Consider the following 12,455-nt stretch of genomic DNA (forward strand, 5'->3'; position numbering starts at 1 on the left):
GTTCATTCTACCCTAAGGAACTTGAAAAAGTAAACTAAATTACATTAGTTTGGTTTTTTTGTTTGTTATTTTTTTGTTTTGGCCACACCACGCGGCTTGTGGGATCTTAATTCCCCGACCAGGGATTGAACCTGAGCCACCACAGTGAAAGCGCCAAGTCCTAACCACTGGACCACCAGGGAATTCCCTTATTAAAGAGCAGAAATCAACGGAATTAAAAGCAGAAAAACAATAGAGAAAATCAATGAAACCAAAATCTACTTAAGATATCAATAAAATTGATAAACTTCTAGCCAAATTGAGGGAAAAAAAGTGAAAAATTACTCATACCAGAAATGAATCACCACTGACTTCACAGACATCAACATGATAATAAGGGACTACTACAGGCTAATCTGTGCACATAAATAAGATGATTTAGATGAAATGGATCAATTTCTTGACAACTACAAATTTCCCAAACTAATTCAATAATAAGTAGATAACCTGGATAGTTCTCTGTTAAAGAAATTGAATTTATAGTTAAATACCTTCCAAGAGAGAAAACTCTAAGCCCAGATGGTTTCAGTGGCAAATTTTACCAAGTGTTTAACGGAGAAATTACACCAATTCCTCACACTCTCTTCAGAAAATTGAAAAGTGGCATAACTTCCCAACTCATTATATGAGGCAATATTACCCTCATATTGAAACCATACAAAAACAGTGCAAGAAAACTAAAGACCAGTATCCCTTGGGAACATAGGTGCAAACCAAATCTAGCAATGTATAAAAAAAAATACATCACAACCAGGTAGAGTGTCTGTTGGGAATGCAAGGCTGGTTCAACATTTGATGATCAGTTAATAATCAGTCACATTAATAGACTTATCAAGAAAAAGTACATGATCATATCAGTAGATGCAGAAAAAGCATTTGAGAAAATTCAACATCTATTTATGATCAAAGTTTTTAGCAAACTAGGATTAGAAGGGAATACCTAAATCTCTACAAAAATTGTACAGCTAGCTTCATATTTAATGGTGAAAAACTGAGTGCTTTCCCCATAAAATAGAGACTAGGGTGGAATGTTCACTTTCACTCTTCTTAATCACTATTGTACTATAAGACATAGCAAATGCAATAAGAATAGAAAAAAAAAGGCATTTATATTGGGAAGGAAGAAATAAAACTATTTGCAGATCACATAATTATCTGCGTAGAAAATCCTAAGGAATCTATCAGAAATCTATAATTAATGAATTTAGCAACATTGCAGGACACAATATCAATACACAAAATTTTATCATATTTCTATATACTAGCAATGAGCAATTGGAAACAGCAATTAAATAAATACTATTTACAATAGATCTAAAAAGAATGAGGTACTTAGATATCTATCTAACAAAATATGTATAGAATCTATATGCTAAAAACTAGAGAACACAGATGAAACAAATTAGAGAAGACCAAATAAAAACACATGTTTATTCCATAACTTAGGTATAAAAAGAAACATTTGTAATCCACCACTACTAATATTTTGGTATATTATCCTTCCTGTATTTTTATGTGTATATTTGGTTTAACCAAAATGGTAGTTTCATTTGCTACTACTTTCTTAAAATGTACTGTGAACATTTTTCCATGCCATTATATGATTGTCTAATATTCCATTATATTATGTATTAGAAGAGTTAAACTTATTTCCCGGTTTTAGACCTAATTTACCAGTTTCTTCTTTGTTATAAATAGTATCGATCGTCTCTGTAGTCATATTTTTATGCTTATCCACAATGACTTCCCTAGAATAAGTGGAATTACCGGTATGGAGCAATTATGATAATAATTACTGTTATATTGCCCTCAAAGATGTTCTACCAACTACTATACCAACCAGCATTTTCTCTTTAACTTCACACTTAGCTTTTCTAGGAAAACCTGATTTGAGAATATCCTTATGGGGGGCGCAGGCAGGATAGCGGGTGGCTCTGAAGTCCTGGGCAGCTGGGGTGGCAGGGGTGGCCGGGCGGCCCCTGCAGCGCGGATGCTGCCGCCGCTGCAAACTACAGAGCTCTGTGTGTCGCGGCGGCACAGCACTCTTCGGGGCCGGGCGGGCACCCCGCATCCACGGCCAAAGGGCCGGGAAGCCGGCCACACGTATCTGCCCAAAGCGTGCCTTTCCCATCCACCTTGGAGGCGGAGATTGTCCGTGGGTCCCTGGCCCCAGGTGCTGAACCACACCAAGGGGCGATTGGGAAGGAGCTCATAGCGGCAGCGTCCTGGTGGTCTGCTGGAGAGCTGGATTCCCGCCTTCTCCGAATTTCCATCGTCAACTTTCTTGACCAGCTTTCTCTGGCGATCCGGACTATGCAGCGCTTTGGGCCCCCTGTTGCCCACTAAGTCAGGGCTAGGGAAAGGGGTTAAGGTCTAAACTTGTGTCCCTTCCTAGACAGTGCATCCCTCCTAGGGCAGTGATTCCTGCAGTAGTTGCCACTTCACTATGGGGGCCTCATCTTTTGCCTCTACTGGCCCTTGGGTGCTGAGGGTTCACTTGCTTTGTTTGGTGCTTAAATGTTTCTTAACTACTGAAAATAAAACTGAGCTATGATGCAATGTCTGACTTTATTTGCAAATATAGCACCTTTAAATATTCTTTCCTTTGTCCTTAGATTGGAGGGGAGGTTCTGTGATTCAGATATTCAAGTAGTACAACGTAATTGAAGACAGTTTAAGAAGTGGAAGAGGAAAGGTCCTGTCATTCAGTATTAACTACTGTCCACATTCTGGAATATTTTCTTAGTTTTATAGTTGTATTTATGTAGTAAATATGTAACAGTAATAATATTTTGCAAGTTTAGCATTTTTCCTGATATTTTTCATCTAACATGAACCTTTTTCTAAAAGTTCTTCAAAAGCATTATTGAATGGATACGTAAAAGATACATTATTGAATGTTTAAATTATTTTCAATTTTTGCCATATTATAGGTAATGATTCAGTGGAATGCTTGTATATAGAGCTTTGCCTGAATGATTGTTTTCATAAGATAGACTACAAGAGGTAGAATTGGTTAAATATTTAAAGCTCTCAATCTGCAGTGTGTGAAATTGCTCGCCAAACTGTACAGAAAATGTACCCTCCCACCAGAATGCTGGTTTCCCACATCCCAGTCACTACTGGGTCTCCTCAGTAAAATTTTTTTAAAAACTGGGTTTGTATGACAAGAGCAAACGACCGAGAAACACTCGAATAAGGAGCTTTGTGGCTTACTGGCCTTGTCTCAGATCAGTGAAGAAAAACTGCTAGGACAGTCATATAGGCCTTTTGTTAGGAAGAGTTAGCTTCCTGTAGAAGATGTTGTATCCTGCAGCCTTTCTAAACTCACTTATTCTAGTATCTCTTTGGTAGATGCCGTTGGATTTTCATCATTGGTGATCACGTTTTCTAAGAATAAAGGCAGATTTGCTTCTCCCTTTAAAAAAAAAAAAGAATATCCTTATGAGGACTTCCCTGGTGGCGCAGTGGTTAGGATTATCTGCCTGCCAATGCAGGGGACATGAGTTCGATCCCTGTTTCGGGAAGATCCCACATGCCATGCACCAACTAAGCCCATGCGCCACAACTACCAAGCTTGCTCTCTAGAGCCCGTGAGCCACAACTGCTGAGCCCACGTGCCACAACTACTGAAGCCCATGCATCTAGAGCCCATGCTTCACAACAAGAGAAGCCACCGCAATGAAGAGCAGCCCCCGCTCGCCACAACTAGAGAAAGCCCGCATGCAGCAAACGAAGACCCAACACAACCAAAAAAAAAAAGAATATCCTTATGTGCTTGAACTTCAAAACTGTGAAATTGATGTTTAATTATCATGGAGCTTTCATGACTTCTTCAGTTGTCTCAGCAATGATCTGTTTTAAATATTCGGTAACACTGTCTCCCAAATCATTGATTTCCTACAAATATAGTAGTAGTTACAGTAACAATTATAATAATAACTATAATTTATTGAGAGCTTGCTACTTTTCTGGCATTATATTAAGCACATTAAATCTTAATCTTTATGATGACAATTACTGTCAGCCCCATCTTACAGGTGATGGTACTGAGCTTCAGAGAATTAAGTACCTAAGATTTGTACCCAGGTCTAGTTCCAAAGCTTATAGCCACACACGTCTGTACTGCCTCTTTAAAAGATGTCTTTTTTTTTTTTTGGCTGTGTTGGGTCTTCATAGCTGTGCGTGGGCTTTCTCTAGTTGCTGCGAGCGGGGGCTACTCTTCGTTGTGGTACCTGGGCTTCTCATGCAGTGGCTTCTCTTGTTGTGGAGAATGGGATCTAGGTGCACAGGCTTCAGTAGTTGCAGCATGCGGGTTCAGTAGTTGCAGCACGTGGGCTCAGTAGTTGCGGCAGGGCTCGTAGGGTGCACAGGCTTCCGTAGTTGTGGCGCGTGGGCTCCAGAGTGCAGGCTCGGTAGTTGTGGCTCACAGGCTTAGTTGCTTTGTGGCATGTGGGATCTTCCTGGACCAGGGACCAAACCCGTGTCCCCTGCATTGGCAGGTGGATTCTTAACCACTTGTGCCACCAGAGAAGTCCTTAAAAGGTGTCTCTTAAATCAATGTCTTTAACTATTCATTTTAATGTGATTCAGTGTTATTTGTTTGAACAAGTTAAATACTATTTTAGTTCCTAATATTTCCTCATAAATGAATGTCAGTGTGAGTTAGATAAGCCAGGCTTACCTCTTGTCTTTTTGAAAACTTTAAAATTTTAATTTCAGGGCTTAGAGTTATATCTTGGTAGAACTTATTATCAGAATCTATTTTATCCTGAAAACTGGAATAGGTATGTGAATTCATTTGCTAGCTAGGATGCTGTTCAGAGAGTAGCACTCTTAAGTGATGGAATTTTTCATTGTGAGAGATTTGCCCCTATAGATTTCTTTTGTCTTTGGCATTGCCTTTCAGGCCATCAACAGTAGAGTAGAATGTGGTTACTCTTCCTTTTACTTTATTTAAACTTGAGTCACATTCCAGATGCCTTATAAATCAAAAGATCTCAAAAGAAAATCATTTTACTTGATGGTATAAGGTTAATAATTCTGAGATTTAAAATCTTATGTTGAGACACTTTACATTTTTGAAGTTCTTCACATGTTTATTGTTGGTTAGTTACTTTCTTAAGTTTTAAAAAATACAAGTAGATTATAGCTAGAATTATATTAAAGAAATGATTCTAATGGAATAAGAAAATCTTGTTGGTTACCAGCTTCTTTCTTTCATTGCTTGATTTTATTGGGTCAGATGTTTAAAATTATGGCATTAAATTTTAAATATACCTCTAAATATATGATTCAGTGCTATTATTTATTGCTGTTTCTTTCAGGAGTTTTTTGTGGAGCCATTTAATCGAAAAGCACGCCAAGAGAACTTGAGGTATAATAATATGCTTAAACAACTTAGCAGTCCACAGTTAGCCACTCTGAGACGCTGGAAGGCAATAAAGCTCTATCTTACATGTGAAAGGGGACCTTGGGCTGAAAGGTACGTGTCTATCATTCATTAAATACCCTTTTTTCTTTAGAGCTCTGATCTAGAACTTTATGAATCAGTGACCTCGCCAATCCAATTTTTAAAATGTTCAATTTTTAAAAGATTACTTTTAATTAATTTGCTTGCCTTTTATGGATTATAAGTTCGGTATGTGTAGAGCTTTGTGTGTATATGTTTTTCACCGTGGAGTTATTTCCTTTACTCTTACCCTGTGACATAGAATTTGTTTTGATTCCATTTACTTCTGTCTTCCTGATACCACCTCTTTGAGCTAGGGTTAGTGACGATGTGTATTTGAATATTTTACAATTTCTTTATTTGATCCTAAGTCACTTCTGTTTTGCTGAATTATATTTTATACACACACACATTTTTTAACAGCCCTTTTTTATTGTGGTAAAATACACTTAATATAAAATTTGCTATTTTAACCATTTTAAAATGTACAATTTAGTGGCATTAAGTACATTCCTCATGTTGTGTAATAATCACCACTGTCCAGCTTCAGAACATTTTCATCACCTGAAAAAGAAACCCTGGACCCATTAAGCAGTCATTAGCTATGATCCCTTCCCCCGACCCCTGGCAACCACCAATCTGCTCTCTGTCTCTATGGATTTGCCTATTCTGGGTATTTCATATAAATGAAGTCATTCAGTATGTGGCCTTTTGTGCCCAGCTTCTTTCATTTAGCTTAGTATTTTCACTATGTTGTAGCATGTATCATTACTTTCTTTCCTTTTTATGGCTGAATAATATTCCATTGTGTGGAATGGATGATGGACATCGTGTTGCTTTCCTTGTGGCTGTTGTGAATAGTATTGCTGTAAACATCTGTGGATAAGTGTTTCAACACCTGTTTCTAATTCTCTTGCTTATGTACTGGAAGAATTACTGGGTCATATGGTAATTCTGTGTTTAACTTACTGAGGAATTGCCAGACGGTTTTTAATAGCAGCTGCATCATTTTACATTCCTATCAGCAATGTTTGAGGGTTTCAGTTTCTCCACAACCTTACCAAGACTTGTCTTTTTTTTTTTTTTTAATTATGGTCATCCTAGTGGGTGTGCAGTGGTATCTTATGATTTCATTGCAATTCCCTAATGACTAATGACATTGAGTATCTTTTCAGGTACTTGTTGGCCATTTGTATATCTTCTTTAAAGAAATGTCTATTCAAGTCTTTTGCCCATTTTTAAATTGGACTGTTTGACTTCTTGTGGTTGAACTGTAAGAGGTTTTTTTTTTTCCCAATAATAGACCCTTATTGGATATATTGTCTATAAATATATAGGTTGTCTTTTCACTTTCTCCATAGTGGCCTTTGATGCACAAAAGCTTTGAATTTTGAAGTCCAGTTTATCTGTTTCTTTCTTTTGTTGCTTATGTTATTGATATCTTATCTAAGAAACCATTCCCAAATCCAGGGTCATGAAGACTTACTCCTATTGTTTCCTCTAAGAGCTTTAACTCTTATATTTAGATCTTTGATCCATTTGCAATTATATTATCTTTATTTGTACTAAACTTATTATTTTATTTTGAAAACTGTATTTGGAATAAACTCCTAAATAGCTAGTTAAGAACTTCCTTGTAACAGTGAAAGAGTAAAATATATCAAGCTGTAGGTCTGAAGATTTATGTTCTTATTCCTGTACCTGTAAATCACATGGCATCTTGGGCCTGTCTTAGATTCCTCAGGTATATACTGTTGATATGCATAATAACATTGGTTTTTTTCTCGGGGTTGTTTGGGTCAAATGAGATAAGGAATGTGAATGTTTTTATAAAATGGTGCCAAAAAAATGTAAAGTACCTGATACTCTATTTCAATAACCAGTCTTTGTAATTTTAAGCGAAATAGTTTTATTTGTTTACTTATGAATATTCATAGGAAACAAAATCCACTTCACTGGAAACTAGCTAACGTAGAAAATTATTCCCGCATGAGACTTAAATTGGTGCCAAATTATAACTTCAAAACCCATGATGAAGCTAGTGCTTTGAGAGATAACCTAGGTGAGTTTCAATGGCTGTTTAATTATTTATTGAAGATAATGAGGGTGTTGGTGGGGATTGGTTATTGTTTTCATTGTTTCAAAATTATTTAATCATGAGAGAAGGGTGACATTTTATAATTGATATTTAAGTGGTTGTGTATGTTGCCTTTGGCCTAAATCTAAAATTATTTCCTATTTCAATTGATTGCAGTTTTTCAAGGAAAAATGTAATTTAAACTCATAAAATTATACTGTAGTTGATGTGAAATGTATCATCTCTATCTCCATTATGGTATAGTAAAACATGGTCCTTTAACCTTAGCCTTTTGCTTACCAAAACTGAGTTTAATGTTAAATATATTCAATATTTAGAATTCTTAGCAGCTCTTTAGGTCTTTCTTCTATGACCTGTTCTTCGTATAGAACTCCAGACATTTAGTATCTAGATTGGCCAATGCCTTTTTTCTAGAAAAAAGTGCTTAAAAATGCATAGCCTTGCAGTATATCAAAACAGATTTTAAAGAGTTTCTAAAATTCTTATGAAGCCCTTCCTTTATAGCCATCTGACTGAGCATCTGTGCACCTTATGTTTAGTGACTAAGTTATAGATGAAATGAGTACCAGTTTTTTAATCTTACTTTTTAAAATTGCCTTAATATATTGGCCAGTACAGTAAATGCCATAAAATTGAGAGCTACGATGCCTGCCATTTAGAGTCTTATACTCTGAAATAAATCAGACACAGTAAGTGATTTCCCTTAATGTAAAATAATGGCCTTGTCCATGGTACAAAGAGTGTCTTATACAGGAACGGTCAGTGTGTATAGCTTGTCCTCCCAGTATATGTCCTGAGACTATTATACTTTCTCTACCTCTTAAAATTTTATACTTACCACACAGAAAACATCTTATGGTGAATGACTTCAATTTAGTAATATTTAAGGAAGAGTGTTCTCTATTTTTTCTTCATTTTTGCCAATAAATCCCACTCCAGGAAATACCCTGTCCCTTTCCCTCCTTCTTCAACCCTCTTACACACGTATACAGGTATAATTTTATGTTTCTTCTTCTTGGTCTCAGTTGTTTTAAGTCCAGGAAAACCAGTGTCCTTTCTCTTTTTCCATCTCTGTTCCTTTCTTTACCTAGTTTTCAAAATTATCCCAAGTATAATGATGATAATAAAATTGTACAGAAGAAAAAAATCATACATTTCAAAGTGAAATTGGGGGAATTCCCTGGCAGTCCAGTGGTTAGGACTCTGCGCTTTTATTGCCGAGGGCCTGGATTCGATCCCTGGTCAGGGACCTAAGATTCCACAAGCCGCACAGCACGGCTGAATGAATGAATGAATGAATGTAATAAGTGAAATTGATAATAGTATAAAACCAGTGACCTCAGTCTTTAAAACTCTTTAAAGTTCCTTGAAGTTTATTTCAGAATTAACTGCAGAATGTTTTACCTACTCCATATATTTGTTTGTAAGTATTTTCGTCAGTATTTTTCTATTTGTATCAGATTATCTAGACTTGTATGTGATCAAAGCAGATTTATAAAAGAGAAATGCAGCTGTACATTAGGTTAATTCATTTTGTATGTCAGAGCAAGGATACCATTTGAGAAATTAAGGGAGGTTTTGTCATCTTTACAGTGTTTTGTTATTTAGCATGAATTGTTTTTATTATACACATGAAATGTCTTTATTCATAGTTAAACATATACGTTTTTTCCAGTCCTACCTGCACATTATGCATATATTTTTATTACTATTCTTATGCCACCAGATAATTGAGAGATGAATGTGCAATAAGAATAGCTACCATTTATTTATTTTATGTGTGATGTGATGTATCTCCATTTCACAGTTGCAAAAACATAGATTCAGAGGGGTCATATGGTTAATAAATGGCAGAATAGAATTTGAACTTAGGTTTACCATTTCACAGCCCATCTTCTTTCCATTACACTAGCTCTGCCTTCTTACATTAATGCATAGTTCATGACATTTGTTGCATATATATGTATCAGAATTATCTATTAAATTCCATACACTCCAGAAAGGAACACTTCAGCTTTTGGTCTTTGTATTATCTTGCAGTTAAAAATAATTTGTCACATTCTTTCTTAATATTTCTGTAGTTCAAATGCACAGTAAAAATAATTCCATTGAATTAATGTAGTGAGAATAATTCTTTAACTTACTTAGTAGTATGCTTTAGAAGTAAATATGATTAAAGAGATTACTTGGCCTGTTTCTGAAACATAAATAATACCATCATTAAAGATAAATATCATCTTTTAAAACATTTATTCCTTGTATTATATGTATAATTATTTTAAAAAATCACAGGCAAGCACCATAGATAACTCTAAATCATGTATAAAAACTTCTCTGTAGTAAGTCGCTTATCTTAGAAAATTTCAAGTACCTTACTTATTATACATATTATTCATATAATTAACAGTCAGAAATTACAGGAGGACTGTGATATGATTTTCCTACTTTGTGTTTAACAAACATTTTATGTTTAAACAGGTATCCAGCACTTGCAGCCTTCCAGTGATTCACTGCTTTTGGAAGTAGTGAAACAAGTAAAAGTTAGTGATATGGAGGAGGATAAATTAGATCTTCCTGAAGAGGAAATAACAGCCAGAGTAAATATGTATGTATAAGTACTTGAAAGAATTTAAAATTATTTTATTCTGAGAAATGGGATTGTAAAATTGTGGAAAATATTTGCTTGAAATTCTAATACTATACATTCCCAGAATCCAACAATTGATACTATATATCAGCTGTTAGGAGTCTGTTAGTGATAACTGAAACTATTGAAGAAGGCTTCTTAGGACTGGGTTAATTTGGAGCTGGACCTTGAAACTAGAAAATATTTTGAGTTGAATGATAATGAATCAAATTTATGGGATACAGCTGAGGTATTTATCTGGAAAGTACAGGTGAAATATAAACTTTTAAGAAAAAGGAAGAAATTATAAAGATAAAAGCAGAAGTCCATGAAAGATAAAACCAAAAAACAAAAAGAAAGATCAAAGAAAACAAAAGTTGGTTATTAAAAATCAGGTAACCAAACAATAAACCTCCAGCCAGATTGGTTAGGAAATAAAGACAACACAAATTACCAGTATCAGGAATGAGAGAGGAGATAACATTACAAATACTAAAATGATTGAAAAGAAATACATTAAAATAATTAAAAGGAAATGATAGGGACTTCCCTGGTGGTCCAGTGGGTAAGACTCCGCACTCCCAATGCAGGGTGCCTGGATTTGATCCCTGGTCGGGGAACTAGATCCCGCGTGCATACCACAACTATAAGAGTTCGCATGCTGCAACTTAAAGAGTCCACACGCCGCAACTAAGTCCACATTCTGCAACTGAAAGATCCCACATGCTGCAACTAAAGATCCTGCATGCCTCAGTGAAGATTTCGTGTGTGGCAACTAAGACCAAGCGCAGCCTAAACAAATAAATAAATATTAAAAAAAATTCCAGACATCATTAAAAAAAAAAAAGAAATGGCAACTTTATGCCAATAAATTTGACAATTTAAATGAAATGGACAAATTCCTTGAAAGATACAAATTATCAAACCTCTCCCAGGAAAAAATAGCCTTAGATATATTTTAAAATTTTGAATTTGTAGTTTAAAAACTTCCCCTAAACAAATATAAAACATACTCATTTTCTCATCTCTCCTTTGTTACCATACATATTAAACCTGTATATGTTTTAAGCCCAACAGTACAGTTTAATGCATTTACTGTTTTATGCACTTGTCTTTAAATCAGTTAAGAGAAGAAAAAACTATGTAATTATGCTTTCGTTTATATTTCCCTTTATATTTACCTACTTATACACTTCATTTCTTGGTGTACATTCAGATTGCCATCTGGTGCCATTTCCTTTTAAGCCTGAAGGACTTCCTTCAGTATTCCTTGTAAGGAAGGTCTATAAGCCACAAATTCTCTTAGCCTTTTGTTATCTGTGGAGATTTTTATTTTGTCTTCATTTTTGACTACTTTTTTAAAAATTGAGACATATTTTTTGAAAATTGAGATTCACTTAACGTAAAATTGACTATTTTAAAGTGCACAGTTCAGTGTTTTTTTAGTATATTCACAGAGTTGTGCAACATCACCACTATCTAGTCCAAGAACATTTCCATCACCCCAAAAGGAGATCTTATACCTTTCAACAGTCAGTCCCAATTTTCTCTCCTCACATCCTCTAGCAACCACTAATTGGTTTTCTTTCTCTATGGATTTGCCTATTTTGAACATTTCATGTATTTCATTCAATATGTTATTTTTTATGTCTGGCTTTTTTCATTCAGTTTAATGATTCCATCCATTTGTTTTTGTGGCTGAATAATATTCCATTATATGGATATACAGTTTTTGTTTATCCGTTCAGCAGTTGATGGACATTTATGTAGTTCCTATTTTTTTTTTTGGCTATTATGAATAATATTGCCTTGAATATTCATGTACACATTTTTTTTTTCGGTACGCGGGCCTCTCACTGTTGTGGCCTCTCCCGTTGCGGAGCACAGGCTCCGGACGCGCAGGCTTAGCGGCCATGGCTCACGGGCCCAGCCGCTCCGCGGCATGTGGGATCTTCCCGGACCGGGGTACGAACCTGTGTCCCCTGCATCGGCAGGCGGGCTCTCAACCACTGCGCCACCAGGGAAGCCCCATGTACACATTTTTCTATCAACTTATGTTTTCATTTATCTTCAGTATAAAAAAAAAACACTAGGAGTGGATTTGCTGATCATTTGTTAATTCTATGTTTAACCTTTTGAGGAGTTGTGAAACTTTTCATAATGACTGTACCATTTTACATTCCCTCAGCAATGTATGAAAGTTCTAATTTCTCCAAATCTACCCCAACTTCTATTATTCT

At 35.5% G+C, this 12,455-nt stretch overlaps 2 protein-coding genes across 3 annotated transcripts in view; both read left to right on the plus strand.

The window, feature by feature from the left end:
• Positions 1–12,455, plus strand: part of NBEAL1 (neurobeachin like 1) — a 178,036-nt gene that overhangs the window by 109,483 nt on the left and 56,098 nt on the right. For both annotated transcript variants that reach the window (XM_079925384.1, XM_079925385.1), the window contains 3 exons: positions 5,367–5,524; positions 7,429–7,553; positions 10,068–10,194. In XM_079925384.1, the coding sequence (XP_079781510.1) occupies positions 5,367–5,524; positions 7,429–7,553; positions 10,068–10,194 (410 nt within the window). The remainder of the gene's footprint in view (positions 1–5,366; positions 5,525–7,428; positions 7,554–10,067; positions 10,195–12,455) is intronic.
• LOC307188378 (EKC/KEOPS complex subunit LAGE3-like) lies at positions 1,571–4,034 on the plus strand. The gene is given in 2 exon segments (XM_079925409.1): positions 1,571–2,006; positions 2,009–4,034. Coding segments are annotated over 2 exon segments (441 nt in total). The 5' UTR covers positions 1,571–1,942; the 3' UTR covers positions 2,386–4,034.

This window comes from Stenella coeruleoalba, assembly GCF_951394435.1.
Source record: "Stenella coeruleoalba genome assembly, chromosome: 6".
NCBI lineage: Eukaryota > Metazoa > Chordata > Mammalia > Artiodactyla > Delphinidae > Stenella > Stenella coeruleoalba.